Genomic DNA, 23,450 nt, shown 5'->3' with positions numbered 1-23,450 from the left:
TACTTACGTCAGTGGTCTCTGAGTTGCAATGATATAATCTGGTCTTCCATTTTTATACACTAAGCGTGCATTAGACTGAACCCAGGTCCATCGATTGTCTTTGGTGAGAAGCCTGAATACTATCATGCCACTTTCTCCAGTCTTAATCACTAAAACAAAATCCAAAAATTATCAAACCTGAAAACAACATTTTAATTCTTTTTAATGTTTGTTTATTTCTGAGAGACAGAGACAGAGACACAGCATGAGTGAGGAAAGGGCTGAGAGACAGGAAGACACAGAATCTGAAGCAAGCTCCAGGCTCTGAGCTGTCAGCACAGAGCCCCACATGGGGATCGAACTCAAGAACCATAAGATCATGATTTGACACGAAGTCAGTCGCTTAACTGACTGAGCCACCCAAGTGCCCCTGAAATCAACATTTTAAAGAAAACCTCTGAAACAAAGCCCTTATGACATATTTTTTGGACATATTTCTTTTATCACCAAAGATGATATATGTCTTGATAACTTTAAACACAATATATTAAAATGTATGGAAACAGTTCTTCAGAGTTGTTTATTTTCTACTACAGACTAAACATTATTTTTAAAAAAATTTTTCTTAATGTTTATTTTTCAGAGAGAGAGACAGAGCACGAGGTAGGAAGAGGCAGAGAGACAGTGGGGACACAGAATCCAAAGGAGGCTCCAAGCTCTGAGCTGTCAGCAAAGAGCCCGACATGGGGCTCGAACTCCCAAACCATGAGATCATGACTTGAGCCGAAGTCAGTCGCTTAACCGACTGAGCCACCCAGGCGCCCCAAGACTAAATTTATTATTTAGTAGATTAAAGGGAAGATTAAATCAGAAAATTCTGGTAATACATCTAACTACAGAGAGGGTACACAATTTGGGGAAAACAAAACTATTAAAATTAATTTCATTTTAAAAAGGGAATGTTTCTACCACTTAGGATTTTATTTAACCATTTTAAAGCATAATCTATATTAGCATAGATTTATAAATTAATGATACCATTTAAAATGCCGTTAAAAATTGAGCAAAACATTGGGCAAAATGTTCATTTTCATAGTAATTAAAGTACTAGACTCTTGCATGGTAAGTGTAAGGCAGTTAATAAATTGAGTGTAATTCAGGTTAATCATAATGGTTTGACATCAACTGTAAGTTTATCCAGTTGCTTTAAACTCATTACCTTTTGTAAAATTGGAAACATGTACTAGAATATATGCAGTTTTTTGGGACACATTCATAACAAAATACAACTTACTCCGGATATGGTACTCTGCACAATAAAGCATATCAGCAGCATGAATAAATTGATATCCTGATCCTCTCATGCACAACTCTGCTTCAGTGTAGCCTAAAACAAGTTTTCCTCTGTTTAAAAAAAAAAAAAAGGTAAATAAGAAATTAAAATTTAACATAAATGAAATAAACAACCTAATTGATCAGCTATATGCTATTTTCTGCACTGTTTTCCTTGATTCAGAATTTCATATGAGCAGTAGAAAAAACCATATTCATGCAAGTGCTCTCTTTTGTTTATGACTGTTAATACCAGTTTTATTTTCTTCTTCTGGAAAAAAAAAAAACTGTTGAAAATTAGCATGGCTAAAGATGAATCTAACAGAGTAGATTATGTAGGTAAAACAGAATCTTTAATAAAAACCTAGAAAGCATATACTCCATTTCAAGGGGCAAAGCTTTTCACATCTGTCTGCATTCCTGTATTAGGGGAAAACCAATTATAGGTTTTGACACAGTATGAATGCTAATATCACAGTCTACCTCATAATTTTCTGGAAGTTACTCAACTTCTAGGGCTAAAAATCAAATAGAGTCTGTGCATTAAAAAATGTAAAACAAACCAACCAATGTAATCAGGATAGTGAATCTTACTAATACAAGCAAATCATCTTTATGACACAGAAACTGTGACAAGTATCGTAAAAAAAATTACAAGAGGATTTGTGAGCCTGATGAAATTATTTTAAAAGGCTACACTGAAAGAGTATGAAATAACAGCTAATTTAATAATAAACATTATAATTTACACTACATGTTTTACATACTAAGAGAGATTTGCTACAACAAAATATACGTTTAATGAAAGAAAACTGAACAAGTTTTACTTACTTGGCATCACAACCAGTAGGTGTAAAGTCCAATTTGTGTTTGGTTCTAAAGATGAAGTTTTTGGTTCGAATTTCAAGTATGGAGGGTGGCTGCAGTGGAGTAGCTATTGCAAACAAAGCCAACTGAGGTGGAAGGATTGACCCATCTTTGCCTTTCTTGTTCTGTCCGTGAAGATACTTTAACCTCCCCTGGAAATTCATTGCCTTTAAAAAACCAAAACCGGCTTATTAAAATTAACCCTTTAAAACTGTTAATTTCCAAAGGCTCAATCATGGCCATTTCCAGTGTTGTTGATAATTCCATAAAAGTTCCTGAGGCTGACTGATGTTACTTCCATTCTTTTCTCCACAAGAAGCCCATTATAATTATCCCAAAAGGCAATACGAATTAGATGCTAAAGGGGCAGCCCAATAAGGTACTCCTTTTTAACTGTCACAACAAAAATACCCGTATCATCTTCTGAGCTCACAAATGCCCTGTCATTCACACCTAGAGGACGTAGCTCCTTCCCCCCGTGGCATTCAATACATGTTTCCTGAATGAACGAATAATGCTAAAGTCATCAAGTACACATTAATTTTCAAATAGAGATGAGCTATATTCCACAGCTCATGCTCTATTTCATAACTCATGGCAATCTTTCATATACAGATAAAATGCAATTTCATTAAAGTGCTTAAGTTAATCATAAAATCACATAAAGAATGCAGAACTCAAAGTAACAATAAAGGGTACTTTTAGAAGATAGAGGAAACAAAGATGATTTAAACGTGAACATGATCAACTTAGTTGCTTAAAACAGTATTAATCAGGCTGAGGGATGATTCTGACCTCAGTATGATATGGTAGCAGCACAAGGAACCAAAGACCCAATTACGCAAATTCCACCTGAGAAATACATATTAGCTGATCATCAGTACTAGGAAAGCTATCTCAAAGCACAATTCTAACTCTGGGTCAGCAAAATTATCTTCAGAAATAAACACATTAACAAAAATCACTGTTTGCTAATAATGTTTAAGATCTGGTTACTTCAAATTCCTGCTAATTCACAAGAGTAATATGCACTATGCTTTGTACTGTCTTCTGTGCCTAGTGGAGTGCACTTCCTTAAGGACAAACACAGTATGAATCTGAGCATCCTGCGAAAGCTGCTCCCTGATTATCCTGTTCAGGTGTTCAGAACAACAGCATCTCATACCAGATGACTACTTTGCAATCATGAATATACAACCATTTTTCTTTCTTTTTAAATGTTTTTATTTATTTTTTTAGAGAGAGACTGCAAGCAGGGGAGGGGCAGAGAGAGAGTAAGACACAATCTGGAGCAGGCTCCAGGCTCCAAGCTGTCAGCACAGAGCCCAACACGAGGTTCAAACCCACAAACCATGAGATCATAACCTGAGCCTAAGCCGGACGCTTAACTGACTGATTTACCCAGGTGGCCCTACAACCATTTTTCTATATGGCAGTTACTGTAGCTGTGTAGCAAAGGACATGATAATTTTCTGTTCAGCAGGAATTAAATGCAAAGAGGGTTTAAAGCAACAGTCTGCTGCTAAACGGCTACTAAGTTCTCTTTTACATAAAAAAGTCCCAGAAATATTTTGCCAAGATACAAAGTCCATGTTATTTTACTCAGCCTTTGTTACTATATCCTAAAAGATCGAGATTTGGAGTTATGGAAAATACTAGAAATCTGAAAAAAAAAAAGTTACTTTCCTTCATGCAATTATTTTATAAAGGAGGTTTTTAAAATCAAACTCAAATCTAACCGAAGAAAATGGTTTCGACATTTATTTCTTACTTTCTGAACTGCAATTGCCAGTATCATAAGATTTTGCACCTTACCAGGAAACCGGATGAATTATCCAGGAGACACCTTAGTCGGCACACGAAGCTCCTCTCCATAAAGGAAGAGTTTTCTGGAGGAAGCTGGTCTGGGTTATAACAGACTGCTGGCTGCGGGAGGCCATTAGCTTCTAGAGAAATAATAGCAACACAAATTTACATCCCATTTTGCTGTACAATCAGGTGTTTTGGGATAGATAAAATTTGTGTTAATTTCTTAACCGGATTCTATTCTGAATACAAAAATGAAGAATCATTTTCAGAAGAGGAGCTAATGAAAAGAAATACACGTACAGAATATCACTTTGACTACACAGAACTTCACCTACTCAGTTTTGTTTTTATTTCTATTGTCAATAATCTTCATATTCTCTAACACTTTTTATCTTCTTAACACCTTCACACATTTCTAAAAGCATTGATTGAGAAAAGATTTTACCCTTGGATTTTTATTTGGTGCATTTTACAGACAGAACAACTTCTACACACTCCAGGATCAACCTTATACATTCCTTCCAATCTTTCAAAAGTTATTTGTATAAAATATATTACCAAGTATGGTAACACTTCTTCGCTTGAAATTCATCAATGGGGGTCATTTGTCAAAATATTCCTTAGGTCTTCAGTCTGTGACTTGACTGTGACATACAACTGCAGACTCCTGTCTTTCCACTTCTTCCCAACCTTAACCAAGGAGTTATATGCCTCCAAAGGTTCTCTGCCTCCTTTCACAGACTTACATTAAAAACTCCCCAACACTATCTTTCGGTAAACATTCTTACCATCAATTCTTTGTCCAGAGTCTGTACACTGCGTAGGGTTTAATGTCCAGTGCAGCTGACGCTGAAATTCAGGCCGATCTTCAGTGTGAATAAGTTCATACACACTCTGGTGTATGACATCAGACTAAAGAAAAAACAGGGAAATTTTTTTAAAGCTGTGATTAAAAAAATGTGTCTTACTAAGTTAATTTCAAAATGTAGCTACATTACGGGGTGGTCGTTAATGGTGATGAATGCACATAAATCAGAAAGATGATCACAGAGCTGTCCAGTCATCCAAGATAGGAAAAGCTAGAGAGAGGGGAGCACTGTCACTGGTGAGCAAGAGTTCCTTGCCATCACTTCCCTAGCTGAATGCTCTTCAATTATAGAAGTCAACTCTTCACTCCTTCATGGCAACACATTAAGTTCTGTGTCTTTTTAGCCACTTCTTGATCTTTTAAATCCTATTTCTTTCACAAACGGTTGTCTGAAAATCCAGTTGTCTTAGACTTCTCTAAGCTTAAGAGTATTGAATTATTTCTTTCACTGTCCTCTAATGACTTTCTTTAACGTTAAATTTTTATTTCCGGTCCACTCTGGAAGAATAAGGGATTATACCTTTACCAGGTCAGAATCCTTCTTCTACCACTTGACTCTCCACAAGATAGGCTTTGTCTCAGAGCCGGGTTCCGCTGGTTTAGCTATCTAGACTTAAACCTCCTTGTGAACGTAACTAGCATTAAACCATCTCTATGCAGTCCATTACCCGATTACCAGAGTTCTTCTCTGAAACACAGACTGTAGCACAGGTTCCCTTAACAAAAAAAGCTTAGAGGCTTCCACTGTGTACTTAACAGAGTTTAAACTTCAGTCGGTTTAACAGTGTAGACACTGTTACTCAAGCCAGCAGTCTCAGCATCACCTGTGAGATTGTTTGACATACGAATTCATAGGCCCCACTCTGACGTACTAAATCAGAGTATGTCGGAGTGGGGACCAAAGATTTTAGTTTTGCATCAAGTTCTTCCAGTGAGTCTTAACACATTAAAATTTAAGAACTAGTGATACATAAGAATAGCTAGCAGTCAAGTGTACTTACAAACTGTTCTCACATCATATCAGATGCTCTTGTCCCTCAAATACGACAAACACCACTCCATTTATGCACCATTTATTCAAGAGCATTAAACAAACCAAATACATTCATCTCTTTAAGCACTTCCAGTCTACTGCTTATAGTAGTGCTCCTATCTCTTCTTTCCTGTGCTCCTCCTACACTAAAGTCCACCCTCTGAATCTTATGCTTAAATACCATTTGCATCAGGAAAGCTTCCATTATCAGCATTAAGTCAGAATTAAAGATATAAACCATGGTATTTTGCCTGTACCTTTACATATCACCTCATTCATTTCAGAGCTGCCGCATGCCCTCCATAGTATCCATAACTAATTTGATGGCAAATAATCTCCTGTCTGCCCCCCATCCAATGTTTCTATATATAAGAGATTCCTTAATAAGTGAAAGATGAAACACAATATCCATGAATCTCATATAACATTTAAGAAAATTATAATGCAGTAAATTATTAACAGTATAGAAACTATTAGCTGCAAAAAGATGATTTTTATTTTATAAGCATATTTTAATTGACATTTTCTATATATAAGTCAACTCTTCACTCCTTCATGGCAACACATTAAGTTCTGTGCCTTTTTAGCCACTTGTTGATCTTTTAAATCCTATTTCTTTCACAAACGCTTGTCTGAAAATCGAGTTGTGGAATATATATATATATATATATATATATATATATACATACACATATACATATACATATAATATATATTACATATATAACATATATATGTAATATATATTATATATATATATAGAAAATGACATTTTCTATATATAAAGTATCAATTACATCCCTAAAATGTATGATACATAATTTCTAAAAAGATTTTAAATGACCCAAGAAAAATATATTTACCTGCTGGAACCCTAAGTAATCTTGTATAGTAGAAGAAGCATAAAAGACCAAAGCATCTGTAGTGACAACCAGCACAAAGCCATTCAGAGCCTACAAAGAAAAAGATTAGTAATTAGAAAAAGATTCTAAAATTAGTAATGTGACTAAATAACAATATGGTCACTCATAAATAATGAGGTTGCTTAAGGCTGTTACTTTATTGCTGAAAATTTTTCTCTTTAAAATGGCTAAAATCACACCTCATAAACACAGATACACTGTATACTGTGGGATGAGTGGAATCTATTCATACCTTTTGATTTAGGTAAGGAAAAGCTTACAGCTAAATTTAATGCTCAGTCACAGTAACTTCAGTAAAATCGGTTTCGTCTTCCTCGTGCTTCAGATACTGCTTTAAATATACTGTATATTTTTACTGTACATGTTTTTTAAATTGTATAAACATGTATTATAATCTATCACATTGCTTTTTAGAGAAAGATAGTCTGTAAAGATGCTTATTATTTTCTGAAGAGAAATTTGATAGAACATCTTTGCACAGACCATTCACACATTGAAGCAATTTGAAATCTGAATACTCCCAAAGCATTAAAACAATTTAAAAGCTTTTATTGGCAACATAATCACATATATGGACTGCACATAAAATACACATACATGTAATACAAAATATACACTTTAATTACTAATATATTCAAGTTTAAAGCTGTCATTTTATATAAGACAAATGTCCATCTAATTACTAATATAGTCAAGTTTAAAGCTATCATTTTATATGTGCTATTTCTATTATTTCCATCTATATTATACTTCTTTTTCTTTCAATTTTACCTGCTTTTGGCCAATTTTTATTTTTATTATTCCCTTTGCTCCCCTACTTTCAGCTTGGAAATTTATATTCTTTTCTGTTCTTTCAATCATTACTCAAGTCCACTGTTAATATTTCTATACTCTTGGATAAAAGAAAGAGTATTTATTTGGATCACTTTAAACATTTATGGTTATCACATATTTTATCTCTATGAGCCTTCACTGTTTCCTGCTTCAGTTCAGCTCAGCAGAGTTCAATGTGTTCTTTGCTGTTATCATGCTAAACCCTTCTGAGACTCTCCTCTTCTTCATGTAAAAGGAGACATGGTGTGGGTTAGTGAGAACCATACAGTTTGGAGTCAGATTTGAACTGGATTGCTTTCCCAGTCTCTTATTATCTCTGTGGCTTTGGTTATTTATGCCTTCAAATTTTAGTGTCATCATTTGAAAAACAGGCAATTTGGTTAAGAGCCTATTTCATCTTAGCGCCTGGCACAGAGTCGGCACTCAATTAACATAAGGCACGATTATATAAGGTTGTGGAAATGAGCAAATATTTACATGACCATGCTTTGTGAACTGTTGAGGTATATAATGACAACAATTAGCTAATTCAACACTTAATCAATGATGACAAACTGAAGAGGATATCTATCAAGTACTGGAACTAGAGAATTACCAAGACATTGCCACTGTGCTTAGAATGCTAGCAAAGTCAGGTAGGTATCTACCTTAGTTATTAGATACAGTAGATGAACAGCAACTGTCTTCCTTTTCACTCTAATTCTTTTCATCTTCAAGATTCTTGGTCTCTAATATACGCCTGCAAAACTGACTGCAAAGACAGTAAACAGCATCTACTATTTAACAGCCACTTTTCTAAACGTTTTTGTTTATTCGTCAACATTCCATTGAGGTAGGTGCCATATTCCAGTATTGCAATCAGGTAAACGAGGTGAACTGCAAAACAACTTGCCGAAGGTCACAGAGCGAAGCTGAGCCAGGAAACAACTAGCCTTGCTCAATGAAGCCTGTCCACGTACCTATCACGGTCTGCCTCCTCTAGGAGTATTGCTCGCCAGCTGTGGCAGGACTGTTACACTTTTAATCCCAACTGGGCTCTAAAGTTCTTGATTTCAGAGATTATGGCTACAATGCCTGGTGATTTCCCCAGAAGGAATGGGGCTGGCACCCACCAGGAACTTAAATATTTACTCATTAACACCCTACAAATTATTCTTAAATTTCAGTTGGCAGTAATAATAGATACACCGTTTTTGTATTTTTTCCTTCCAAAAATATCTTCTTTTTAGATAGGAGTATGCATTTTATTTTGTAGAGTGTCCTGCTTTCTCAAACAGTGAAATGAATTTAGTACTTTCCAATGAGCTCATTATACCAGAAGACACAAAGATAATTTAAGTTATAATGTCACACTCTCTTAGACGGCGAATTGTCAGAAATAAAAAGCCTTTAAAAAGAATATATGCATCCTGATTTTATGTATATCTCAAATGATCTTAAATACTATATGGAAGAGAGTTATTATACTGAAAGAGTCAATAACAATATGGTAATTACATATTAATGAAAGAAATTATCATTCTTTAGACTTACAAAAATTTGCCCTACCTATCTGAAAGTCATGTTGAGGTTCACTTACTATTTAACGTAAGACAAATAAACTGCAATCAGTAGTGTTACTTATTGTTTCAATGGCTGTTAACTCAACAACAAAGCTGTTGATTATAATCAGCACCACAGTAAATAGCACCAGACAGAACGTGATGAAATAAATGAAAATAAATGTCTGAAATAAATAATGGCTAATGAGAAGATACAAAAAGTCATTTTTTTTTCATTTTTATTCCTGGTAAAACAGTAATAAATTTAAGCTAAGTTTAAAAGTAATTATTTAAAATTTTTGCTAATAAACTATTATGTAACATTTTCTTTATGTATCTCCTTAGTTAAAACCAAAGGAAAAGATTTCTCATTAAAAAGTTTCATGCCAGAGGGTATACTCTACCTCTGGAAACATTCTCTATGTCTGAGGGATAATTGGTTGATAATCACATGTTGAAAGTATAAAGTTAGATGCCATTATGGCAACTGTATATAATGAAGTATGCCATTTTCACGTGTCTACAAGGTTTTTGGTCAGCTATTTCAGAAGAGATAACAGCCAAGCATGATACTAGCAAATCAGATAACGTGTGATGCTTCCATTCCAAATGGAAAATCTACTACTGATATGCAATATAATTCATAACAGATGCATTTATTTTAAAGACCTAAATGTTTTCAATTTTCAGATAATTAAAAAAAATGAGACTAGATTTTCATTAGTATTATTTTTATTCTTTGTCGTTGACATAGAATATGTTTACAATTTGCCTAAATATTCTATGAGGGAAAAAAAAAATCATTGGCCCATAATTTAAACAGTTTTACTAAATGTTAAGCATTCCATATGTGATTATTTTCATTTGAAATAAAGGACTTCCTTATTACTTTACTACATAACCCATGGTGTGTGTTTAATCACATGAAGCAACAATTACTAGAATGTTTTCCTATAACCTGAAGAAGGAGTCTTCACGTTTCAAGCTATTATATACATAAACATCCTCAGCCAGGGACAGGTTGAGTACTCATGCTTGAATATATTTAATTTGCTTAACCTAATGGGTGCAAAACTTAATTTTCGTAATTACAAAATTATAATAAAAAATGTTATAAATTGTTGGGTTACACATAAGCATTTTCAGAAAGAATTAATGGAGCTACCAAAGTTGCGGCTACTTTCTGTTACAATGGCAAACGAAGTTCTTCACTAGGTTCACCGGGTAGAATTGAAGATGATCACTTAATAGTAATAACATATCAAAGCACACATCCTCATTCTATCTTTTTTTAACAAAACAAATACCTGAGAATTTTAGCTGACAATCAAGCATCCTATCAATTCCAAGAAATAAGAGTAAAAAAAAAGAAAATTAAAATGTTTTCACAGACAAATCTAGAAACTAGGTTCTAAAACAAAAATTAGGACTTACAGCTGTTAAGAAAATCTGTAGCGTGTTGATAAGACATACCCCATAGCTAAGAGTTAAGAGCATAGTGAAAAATAAAATTCAGGTAAGAACATTTTTGAACTGTTAAGTAAATACAATTAACTGCTTTAATGAAGCTATAGTCCTGAAAAGGTACATATAAATTCGGTGTTTTAAATGAGAACATTTAAAATAATGTAGGAGTTTTGCTATTTAAAGAAATACAATAGGGAAACTGATAGGTAGACTTCTAATCTACTCGATACCATTACACTTTTTCATATAGTAGCATTATACCACTGTTGCAGTCCCAGTAAATGTGGCATGAAGCACCCTGGGTGAGTTCTAAGTAAACGGGAGTAACTGAAAGACTGATCAATTAGTCTTCCATTCACAATGTTTTTTATTAGGAGAAGCTATATTTACTAAAATTCACCTGTAACAAGAATTCTCCTTCTTGCAGACTCAGGCCTTCTCTGAATTTTGTTCTACAGTTTTCCTGAACTCCATTTCTGTCAGCTGGGGAGGCCTGTAATGCAACTGTGGAGAAAAGGAAAAAGCAACGATAGAGTGAGCGATTTCAAAGGGCTATAATGGAAAAATCTCTATATACCTAACAAAGACACAATTTGAAATACTGGTATCTACTGCTACTATAACGACTAAGCAAATATTCCTTTGTCAATGAGCGGTTTCCGAGTCAATGGACAGATTGCTAAAAATTATTAATTACAAATAAATAATTTATTTAAATTAATAAAAACAACTTCTGATGAGCTCATTATGATTTCTGGCACATAACTTAAGAGTTTTAAAGACCTGCATGGTACCTCTATAACTACGCCTCCCATTTCTCTTTACTCATGAAAATAAATGATTTTCATACTAATATACACTTATCTAAACAGTGAACTAGTAGTGGTGAGGAGAAAGAATCAACCATATGCTTTATTAAGAAATATATTTCCATCAAGTTTAGAATCTTCTTGTCTAACTTTTGGGTAAAAAAGGGATTAGTATTGTTAGCAGAGTCTTGCTAAATTTATAAATCAACTCATGGAGAATTAACATCGTTGTGATTTTGAATCATTCTATCCAATAACATGCATTTTCTTCCTTTTGTTCATATCTGTATTTTTTTGTCTCACTAGAATATTTTAAAGTTTCCACAAAAAAAGATTTGTACATTTTTATGTTTATTCCTATGTATTCCATCCTGTAAAGTGCCTTCCCCTTCCTAACTGCTTGTGGATTATGGATTGAAGGGGAAGTCTGTTGCCATGGTGGGATGCTTGCTTACTTCTGGAGGTAGCATGTTATAATGCTCTCTCTCTTCCCCTCCCATCTCTCTTCTTCATAGTGTGTGTGTGTGTGTAGCTTGGGAGGCACCACAGCTGAGGGTACTAATAATTGCTGCTATGTTCTTAGAATTTTTCCAAGCACTCTCAAATATTATCTCATTTAATAGTAGTATCTGGCAGAATTAAGTTCAAATCTTAGCTTTGCCATTTATTAAAATGTGTAGGGTCTTTGAGCCTCCATCCTAATATGTGAACTGGTAATCAAAAACTAATAAACAAAAAAACAATTTTGCAGGGTTATTGTTAAGAATAATGAGAATATATGTGAAGTTCCTGGCATTCAGCAGCTCAATAGTAGTTCAATAAATGGTAAATTATTAGCAGTGTTTCCCAGATCCTATAGATTATCTTGTTATAATACGCAACCTTTTAGATACAATTACAATACAGTATTTCCATTTTTCTGATCTATTTTTAACCTTCAATATCAAATAAGAGAAATCATTAAGTGAAACTGACTTTGACATTCCTTTTAAGACTCATTTCATTAGATTTTTATTGCACCAAAGATAATCTGGCTTGGCAAAAAACAAGATTTACTAATAACCAGATTTTCTCTCCAGTTGAGCAAAGCCTCACATATAAAACATTTTCACGCTGAAGTATATTTTCTGGTAAGTCAGTGCATGTGTCACACTGGAATCTTATGCCAAGTTCTTGCTTTTGCAGAACTTGAAACATACCACTTTGAAAGAAGAGGCCAAAAGTTTGGCCTCTGAATGTAACAATTTCAAGAGGCCAAAGAACATATTTCCTTGGGCCAAAAAAATAGTTTGAGGTACATAAATTGATCTAACAGTTAATCAAGACCAAAGGAAATGGTTAATCTTTCTCAATGTAAGTAGAAGAGAAAAAGGCTTTTTCTCCTTTCCTGTTCTGTTGCTGCTTGCTTTCTAATGGTCAAATTTGACTGAGTGCATTAAAACCTCACAATGTCAGGGTTAACTATACTCTCACTTTTCCAAAAGCTCCAGTGCAAGGCACCATTTAAGAGTTACACCAGGGGTGCCTGGGTGGCTCAGTGGGTTGAGCGTCTGACTTCGGCTCAGGTCATGATCTCACCATTTGTGAGTTCAAGCCCCACATCAGGCTCTGTGCTGACAGCTTGGAGCCTGGAGCTTGCTTCGGATTCTGTGTCTCCCTCTCTCTCTGCCCCTCCCCCACTTGTGCTCTGTCTCTCTCTCTCTCAAAGGTAAATAAACATTAAAAAAAAACAAAAAAGAGTTAACACCAAATATCAGTAAGATTTACTGTTAACTTCCAAGCAGTGCTAGTGCTGGGTCATAGGGTAGATCTATTATTAATTTTTTGAGGAACCTCCACACTGTTTTCCAGAGTGGCTCCACCAGTTTGCATTCTCACCAACAGCGCAAGAGGGTTCCCAGCAATAACACTGCTAGGAATTTACCCAAGAGATACAGGAGTGCTGATGCATAGGGGCACTTGTACCCCAATGTTTATAGCAGCACTTTCAACAATAGCCAAATGATGGAAAGAGCCTGAATGTCCATCAACTGATTAATGGATAAAGAAATTGTGGGTTATATACACAATGGAATACTACATGGCAATGAAAAAGAATGAAATATGGCCTTTTGTAGCAACGTAGATTGAACTGGAGAGTGTTATGCTAAGTGAAATAAGTCATACAAAGAAAGACACATACCATATGTTTTCACTCGTATGTGGATCCTGAGAAACTTAACAGAAGACCAGGGGGAGGGGAAGGGAAAAAAAAAAGTTAGAGAGGGAGGGAGCCAAACTATAAGAGACCGTTAAAAACTGAGAATAAACTGAGGGTTGATGGGGGGTGGGGGAGAGGGGAAAATGGGTGATGGGCATTGAGGAAGGCACCTGTTGGGATGAGCAATGGGTGTTGTATGGAAAGCAATTTGACACATTTCATATTAAAGAAAAAAAGGTTTACTGTTAAAAAGAAAACAACAAAACCAAAACCTACACATTGCAAAAAGCAAAGTATGTAATTATAAAAATGGATAGATATTACTAGTATCCAATTTTAAAATGTCTAAATTATCAGGAATCTCTTAAAATTAATTTTCAATTAAAACAACTGGTGTCAGTTCCAACCAGACCTACTGGACCACTGACACTATTCAACTCAGAACAAGTTACAATTTGTTTCTGGCTTTGTATTAGGGATATTAGCCGATGTAATTAGAAATCAGACTCTGCCCTTAGCTGGGAATATAAGTTATAGAAATAAAGAACCAAGAATGTCAGAAATGATTAAGTAGCAAAATGGGATGTAATTAAAGTTTTACAGGATCTTGGAAGAAAAAAGAAAACAAACCCTTTTTAAACAACAGGGCTTACAATTCTAAATGTTGGAAGGTTTATGTTTAATATGTGTAACTGCTTAAGTAGGAAAAGTGACAACTACATTTTAGGGAAGGATCACTGGAGAGTTCTTCCAAAGATATTTCTGTTGCTCTTAGGTTTAAGATTAATAACTAGTTAATAACTAGTTAATAAGGTTAATAAGGATTTAAATAAATACTGTGCAAAGATGAGTCCAGGAATGATGCATTCCCTTCGCATTCTCGTTTTACAAATATACTAATGTGACTTTTTAGAGATCTTACTTTACGTCTGGGCCTCCAGTCCCAAACTATGCCCCTCCATGAAGTTTGTCCTCTGTTTCCTGACCTCATACCTACCACCTCTCCCTTCTTAAAACTGCTTGAGCTACTTTAATACTAGTCATTTTCATGTATGCATTTCTCCCCTTGATTAGAAAGCCACAGAAGAGTGAGATGACTTGGGGTACTGGCACCAGTGTACTTCCTACCATTGAAGTGGCCTAAAATAATTTCCTTAGTAATAAGATGTGATACGTAACTGAGCACACACTGTATGCCAAGCAGTTTCCATACACTAGATCTTATCAGTCTTCCAAACAGTATCCTGGGAGATTGGTATTATTTTGTCCTTTCAATGAAACTGAGACTTAGAGAGGTTAGGAAACCGTCTCCAGGTCAGAGGGCTTAAAGCAGTGAAGTCTAGATCAAACCCAGGTAGCCTACTCGTGCAAGCTATTATTAACCACATGCTGGACTCCTCACCTACGGCAACCACCTCTGACCTTTAGTGTCTTCATCTTTAAGTGAGGACAAGGATACTTCTGGAGACAAATTCTTGTTAGGGCTAAAGTAAGATGTGGAGTACCTAAGTAATACCTAGAATCACAATTTACAGCCCAGGATTGAGATAATTGAGATAATGGGCTATATGTTGAGTTGATATACCCTCAAATCATTATGAAAATCAACACTGAAAATGCACATCAGGGGGGCACCTAGATGGTTCAGTCGGTTAAGCATCTGACTCTTGGTTTCAGCTCAGGTCATAATCTCGAGATTTCATGAGTTCAAGCCCCACGTCAGGCTCTGCACTGGCAGTATGGAATCTGCTTGGGATTCTCTCTCTCCTTCTTTCTGCCCCTCCACCACTCATACTGTCTGTCTCTCAAAATAAATAAACTTAAAAAAATTTTTTTTAATGCACACCAGAGATAAGTGAGCGTATTTTCATTTCTAAACAGGGAGTATTAATGAATATCATCTATTAGGACTGCTATGATGCCTATACATTACAGATTTGAAAGCACTTCACAATGATGAATTGTTATAAAACTTATATGAATAATCAGATGCATAGGACACTTACACATTACATCACTGGAAAGAAATATACAATATTTCACAGAAACAAAACGTAGCATCTGAAAGTAAGTCACAGCCAATTCTGTTACATGAGAAGCATTTGCTATAATAAATAGACACTTGTTAAAATCCTCCCCATCTGCAAGAATACACTTTCTAAAATATAAAGATGTGACTTTGAACAGTCTGAGGAATATTAAGATTTTATAGCATCAAAATATTTCACCTAATTCATTGAGAAGTCATTGAAGCCATTATACAAGAATTTAATCTAATGGATGAATGAATCTAGAGGGTAAATATCATCGGAGCATTATCAAATGGTCATTTAAACAAGTGATTCAAGTCTTAACTCCCACATGTATTTAACCATATCCATTTCCTATATGACACCTTCCTTCCTTATACATCTAAACTAGGATTTCCATTTCTCCTATAAACTAAAAATCTCCTCTTTGAAAGCATGCTCTGAAGTGTTCAACAGAGAAATTCATGAGGAAGAAATATTGCATATGGTAAATTATATTTTGTAGGCTACTGTATTTGTAATTAAACAGAAAGATGACATGGTAAGTATCTTGCCAGGAAAAAGCATAAGATTTTTAAATCTCTACTTATTGATTTAAATTCAATTTATTTTATAATAATTATTATCCCCTTTATTACTTCTGGCAGAAAAAGTTAAATTCCATTTGCACACTGATATAAGCATAAGAGAGAGCAAAGCTATCACTATAAAATTCAACCACATAAACTTCTATAAATTAGGAAGAGTTAAGTAATGCAGTAATTCTTTCCAACGTTTTTTTATTTTTTTTATTTTTTTTTATTTTTTTTTATTTTTGGGACAGAGAGAGACAGAGCATGAACTGGGGAGGGGCAGAGAGAGAGGGAGACACAGAATCGGAAACAGGCTCCAGGCTCCGAACCATCAGCCCAGAGCCTGATGCGGGGCTCGAACTCACGGACCGCGAGATCGTGACCTGGCTGAAGTCGGACGCTTAACCGACTGCGCCACCCAGGCGCCCCAGTAATGCAGTAATTCTTAAATATAAACAAAACATTCCTAGTTTAGTCCAATATGGATCAGTATTTGTAAATAATTTCCAAATAATGTATTAACTGTACCTAAGGAGAGCTTCTTCTACATACTTTGGGGTAAAAGAAATATTTCAACTCTAAGTTTTTGTTTGTAAATGAAGTGTTCTTCTTTCGAGGAAAAGAAGGAAGAAAAAGAAGGAAGAAACTGAAATTCAAGAAAACTATGCTACATGCTGAGTTCCTAGGACACAAAGACTAGGTCTATATAGTTTACACAATACTTTCCCCTATGATATTGACAGATTTTTTTTTTCTACCTAGAAATTTCTAATCACCAAAGGCAGAAATAAAGTAAATTCAGTTTTTGAAAATGCAAATGCATGCTTCTATCTTTAAGAATGAATGTAGGTTGCATGACTGGTAGTCTATCTTTTTAGCCAATCTAAAACACATTATTTTAAAGCCGAGTAAGTCCTTAAAAGTTAGACCTATTCCTGCTCTCAATTAAGTGGAAATTGACTAGATGTTATTTAACATTTCCCCAGTTTTCCATTTAGCGATCATCAATTCTACTGTAACTGTGTTAGGGCCCTGAGGTAATGGAACCAACAAGAGCAGTTAGTTTACCTTTGTAGTGGGGAACGAGTTGCACTGAGCTTTCTACATATTCAAGACTGGAATTCAAACTGCATTCTAAGTAGCAGAATTTAACCAATTAAAGCAGTGATTCTCAAACATTCATAGACAGTACAATTACCTAGAAGGCTACCGCTATTAAAAGACACTGCGGGACCTCACCCTCTAAAATTTCTGATTTAGGAGATCTAGGATGGGGCCTTATAGTTTGCGTCGCTAACAAGTTCCCAAGTGATGCTGGGACCAGGTGCCACATTTTGAGAACCAGTGACTCTAGAAATTCACAAACTTTTAAATGTTCTGAATCTCATTCTCTTATTATTTTTTTTTAAATTATTATTCCTCTGCTTAAAGAGTGCTTTCATTAATATGAATGTCTTCAGTAAATGACTCAATGCCACTTTTATAAAGATCAAAACAGAAGCACATAATTTAAGACTAAAATATAAAGCAAAAAATTCTGTATATATATAAAAATGTAACAAATATAAACATATGTATAAATATAAATGTACAAATGTATAAATATATGTACAAATATAAATAAATGTAACAAAAAATTCTGTATATATATAAATACAGCAAGTAGCACATAGCCCACAGTGTATTCCTCACCAAAGCAAGCCATGTCACTTTTCCCTGAACAAAGTGTCTAGATTTCAGTGTGTGCCACTTCTGAAGAGGAAACAATATGGGGAAATAAATAATTACATATTATGCTTAAACGCTAAAAAGTTTACTAGCAAATTTCTATCTCTAAATCAAAATATAAAATTAACTCAAGAGATTGTCAGAGAATATTAACGCCAGGTCTGAAAGGCCTCTATGCATATCCAACAATGACAACAAAATTGCCCATTAAAAGAAGTAAAATATCAGTGTTCCGTAATTAATAATTATAATTTATAATTTTAGTTGTAAAATTTACTTCATACAGCTCATACTTTTAGGATAAATCCACCATAAACTTAGCACATGAGGGAGGCAAACATTCTTATTGTCCATGCTGAGACGATGAAGGCTCTGGGCAACAGTGAGGTTAAAGGTCTTATCTAAGGCCAAAGGCTTAGCCTCTATGTCTCCTGCCTGCCAGTGCTTTTGTTCCGTGACAATCCGCCTCTGCCATCCTAAGATAAAGAGACAGGAGGCTGACTCCATAACAGAGAGACCAGACGTAATGACACTAGACACTATTAACACTCCAGTTGACAACAATATCTGTAAAAGTGACCATAAGAGGCACGCCACATCATATGAGAAAATTTAAGGCTAGAAGAAAGCAGAATAATTCAATACAATTTTAGGTTAGATTGATTCGAAGTGACTGCTTGTTTCCCTTCCCAACCTCTACGGCAAGCACCTGAATGGCTTTCTGGCTTCTATGGACAGTCAGGGACCAGAAATGATCTCCTGCAGGAATATAATTTTTCTCTCTGGACTGTGATGTCATTTTAGTTTACACTTTCATGTGCAATTTTCTTTTGAGCCTCTAAGAACTTGAAATAGCAAAAGAAGGTATCTTTTTTTTTTTCATGGATATACATCTTCAAATTTACATCCAAGTTAGTTAGTATATAATGCTGTAATGATTTCAGGAGTAGAATCCGGGGATTCGTCCCCTACATATAACATCCAGTATCCTCCTTAATGCTGCTCCCATTTAGCCCATCCCACCACCCACAACCTCTCCACCAACCCTCAGTATGTTCTCTATATTTAAGTTTCTTATGTTTTGTCCCCCTCTGTTTTTATATTAGTTTTGCTTCCCTTCCCTTATGTTCATCTGTTTTATATCTTAAATTCTGCATATGAGTGAAGTCATATGATATTTGTCTTTCTCTGACACTTCTCTAATCTCGCTTAGCATAATACACTGTAGTTCCATCCACCTTGTTGCAAAAGGCAAGATTTCATTCTTTTTGACTGCCAAGTAAGACATCCAAATGAAGGCATCTTTAAGCAAAGTCTCACCTCAGCACAGTTTCATACTCCATGTACACACAGATTTGCTCTCCTTCACTGCTCCTTAAAAGATCTCATCTCTGGTATTTTTCGTCTTATTCTATATGCTCTCCTCTGGAATATTTTATTCACTTTCATGGTTTAAAATATTATTTCAACTGTATTATAATGATTCCAAAATCTAAATCTCCAGCTATTGAACAAACAAGAATTTGAGCTATGGGGTGCCTGGGTGGCTCAGTCAGTTAAGTGTCTGACTTTGGCTCAGGTCATAACTTCACGGTTTGTGGGTTCGAGCCCTGCATCAGGCTCTGTGCTGACAGCTGGGAGCAGGGAGCCTGGAGCCTGCTTCGGATTCTGTGTCTCCCTCTCTCTCTCTGCCCCTCCTCCACTCATGTTCTGTGTTTGTCTCTCAAAAATGAATAAACGTTAAAAAAATTTTTTTAAAATGGTTGATCAAAAAGTAGAAAAGCTGTAAAAGCATGATTTCAAAATACGACATAAATATGATTACTAACTAAAAATGATTAATGGTAATGTAACTATATTTCAGGCCTTAAAGCGATTAATTAATGTAACTATATCAGGCCTTAAAGCAATTAATTTTCTACTATACGTAAATACAATTTCTAAAACACTACAACAAGATGATGCTGTAGATTTGCATTAACCAGATCACACACACACACACAAATCAAATTAACACACACACACAAAATATCAAGTTAACTACAGACATTTAAAATCTTTATTTGGGGGAAAAAAGGAAAAATTTCAAGTTGGAGGGCTTTAATATTACCCCAATGGGTGTGCCCGGGTGCCTCAGTAGGTTATGCGTCTGACTTCAGCTCAGGTCATGATCTCATGATTCGTGGGTTTGAGCCCCACATCCGGCTCTGTGCTGGCAGCTCGGAGCCTGGAGCCTGCTTCAGATTCTGTGTCTCTCTCTCTCTCTGCCCTTCCCTTGCTCATGTTCTGTCTCTCTCTCTCTCAAAAATAAAATAAACATTAAAAAAATTGTTTTTAATATTACCCCAATGGTAATCTTCCTAAAAAAAAAAAAAAAAAAAAAAAAAGCTAAATGTATCAATTTATGACCACCTGGACCTGCTCATGGCCAAGCAATTAAGGATCCTACAGACATATAACGCTAAGTATGATCAAAGAGAAAACCCATTTAAAAAGCAGTAAATTTACAAGAGGAAAAAAAGCAAAACATAATAAAAGATATAGCAAGTTCAGGTTCAGTCTGAATCTTTAATATGCACTTGTTGTCTTTTTTGAAAATACCTATCAAAGCAAATGAATACTCAGTGATGAAAGTATCCTATATAAAATATCATAAAATGTTAAATTTATTCACAGAATCTAATGAATCTTGTAAGTTACAATATCTGAAGAAAAGAGAAAGTATATTCCTTATCCAAAGAGATCATATTATTAAATGTAAGAGCCAGGATTTAATACAACTTCAACCGGGCTCAATAAAAATATTCTACTATTCCTTTTATTTGTCCCTGTTTCAGTTTACATCGATTATAGAAAGTCCATACATTAAAATTTAAAAGAACCTTTACATTTTTAAATCTTTACATTTTATAGCTTTAATTATGTAGCTATCATGAATGTTATAATTAGTTTCATGTTTAGAATATGAATTCTGGAAAATAATATATAATTCAATTATAGTAAGGTAGATAACACCACACATAAGTGAGACTGAATCCTATATGATGATTTCAAACATGCTCATCATTTACACAAACAAACCTACCATAGAACTTTCTGGAATTAAGAAATCACATTTGCTGTGGTACCACATTGCTGAAACTTTTGCAAACTACTTGCTATACAGTAACTTCAAAATTATACAATGTAGATGAATATAGCATACAAATCCCATGAATGAAAAGCACACATATAATAAAACCCTTAAACTTTATAAAATTTCAACCCCTGTAAGGGCTTTTTATTTCATTCATTTCTCTGCCTGTTCAAGCTCATTCTCTGCACATGTTTCTCAAGACAGTGTTCTGGGTTACTCAGACACCAAAACAGGATTGAAATCCAGAGAAACACACAAGCTCAAGATGAATAAACACAATAGCTCTCTTTTGAAAACCTAATGAACTGGAAATGAACTGTTAACTAAAGACAAAAGGAAGACCAAGAAAAGAGCACGGGCAATTTTTTAATTTAAAATAAAGTCAACAAAGATCCATATTCGACAATGAGGTTGACTAAATGTTAGATCACCACATCATGTAAGTTAACTATTGTTATCCTCCCCTCTTAGAGCATTTTTTAGACTTCATGAATTTAGAACATTCCACTATGTAAATAATACTACACTTTATAAAATGGTGATTATTTTAAGTTCATGTAATGGTTCAGAATGATTTTCCCCTATGTTACTTAGTTTTTAAAATAACCAGAAACTACTCCCTATAACAGCTGCCTATGCAGGAGTTGGGAATTAGATCTCAGGTCCTCAAACTTGCCAGGCTTACTGAAACCTAGACAAAATCATCTCTTTCTTGTGTTTAAGTTTTCCTTTCCACAGGTTAAATTTATGTATCTCAATTATAAAGATGTCACAAAATATAACCCATGACATATATAATGGAGTATGTAAAAGACTTCACAGTTAATAATTATATTTTAATGGTGTAATATATACTATGAATATTTTATTGACATAATACTACATGCCACTGATCCGTACTACTGCCTCTCTGAAAGAAAACTTTTCTGCCTTTTCTACCTCATTAGATACTTGTGCCTCAGCAGACATATGAATTGTAATTTTGGGAATGCTGTCCAAAAGTAAAGTAATTTAAATGCAACACTGACATAATAATGAATATTTTAAAAAGAGACAATGAAATCTAACTCAAATTTTTTAGATGCTACAATTACTCTTACCAAGAATATGACATTACCATACTGATTCCAATCAGTCAACAAACCCAATGTCCACTGTTTGACTTGGAACTAATAGACACAATACAAGAAGAAACAAGCCTTTCCCTTAATACCACCCAATTTTAAAGGCTGGGTTATAACCACCCAAATCCTAGTCTCCCTGAATAAACTATTACTGGTCATAGTCAGTAAATTATTTAAACTTCTTAGATATTTTCCCTCTCAGAGGTAACATGATATTTGAGTTTAATACTCATTTTGTAACTCGGGTCTTCCTTTTATGCTCCTCTTTTCTTTTTAATTAAAAAAGTATGTTTTAATCTTAACATTCTAGAATTTGGTGAAAAAGTTTAAATATAATGTTAAAGACTTTAGTCTTCCATTCTGTATTTCCAGGACCTAAGTCCACACTGACTTGTCAGGTGACAGCTCTATGTGATCCTATAACTGTCCTCAGGCTCCCCTCTGGTCTGATTTAATTTGCCTTGACAGGCAAAAATGGCACTTTACTGTGTTTAATCACCAACATCAGAAAACATCAATTTTGGATTGTGGGTATTTTTTTCTTTTTTTCAATATTTGTTTATGTTTATTTATTTGAGAGAGAGTGTATGTGCACAGTTAGTGGGGAGGAGGAGAGAGAGAGGGAGAGAGAGAATCTGCTGTTAGCAGATGCCCAATGCAGGTTTCGATCCCAGGAACTACAAGATCATGACTTGAGCCAAAATCAAAAGTCAGACACTTAACCAACTGAGCCACCCAGGTGCCCCTGGGTATTAATTTTCTAAAGACAGAAGACACTACAAAGAAACTTCAAAGATACATAATTTAGAGGAGTCTTTATAAAAAGAAATAGGCACGGAAAAATAAAAGAGAACCCAGAAGAGCAATGTTACTGAGGAAATTGAATAGAACTTCAACAGCTTTTACTATTTTAATCTATCATTATTAATATATTGTTATTAATCCTTAAAATATGTCTACGTGTGTCCATTGTGCATAAATTAAAAATAAAGTATCACTTTATTCTTATCAAATTTACAAAAGAGAGTGATTTTTTTTAAAATACATAGCTCTATTTGAACATTCCGTCTACACTAATAAAAATTTTTTTAAGTCCCAAGACTGCCAGACTGCTGGCAGGTACAAAAGGAGCATCCAACAAAGAAGCAAAGAACCAGCGAATCAGGAACAATACTCATAAAGAGAAGGCAAAGGAACA

The 23,450-nt window shown here is 34.7% G+C and overlaps 1 protein-coding gene across 1 annotated transcript in view; it reads right to left on the bottom strand.

Moving 5' to 3' along the window:
• Positions 1-23,450, bottom strand: part of AHR (aryl hydrocarbon receptor) — a 56,664-nt gene that overhangs the window by 15,935 nt on the left and 17,279 nt on the right. Inside the window, exons 3-9 of the mRNA XM_049641592.1 lie at positions 11,054-11,157; positions 6,752-6,841; positions 4,776-4,899; positions 3,994-4,124; positions 2,143-2,345; positions 1,274-1,383; positions 8-149 (exon numbers count right to left, since the gene is read on the bottom strand). Of these exons, the coding sequence (XP_049497549.1) occupies positions 8-149; positions 1,274-1,383; positions 2,143-2,345; positions 3,994-4,124; positions 4,776-4,899; positions 6,752-6,841; positions 11,054-11,157 (904 nt within the window). The remainder of the gene's footprint in view (positions 1-7; positions 150-1,273; positions 1,384-2,142; positions 2,346-3,993; positions 4,125-4,775; positions 4,900-6,751; positions 6,842-11,053; positions 11,158-23,450) is intronic.

This window comes from Panthera uncia, chromosome A2 (assembly GCF_023721935.1).
Source record: "Panthera uncia isolate 11264 chromosome A2, Puncia_PCG_1.0, whole genome shotgun sequence".
In the NCBI taxonomy this organism is placed as follows: domain Eukaryota; kingdom Metazoa; phylum Chordata; class Mammalia; order Carnivora; family Felidae; genus Panthera; species Panthera uncia.
This window is presented reverse-complemented; position numbering and strand designations above follow the sequence as displayed.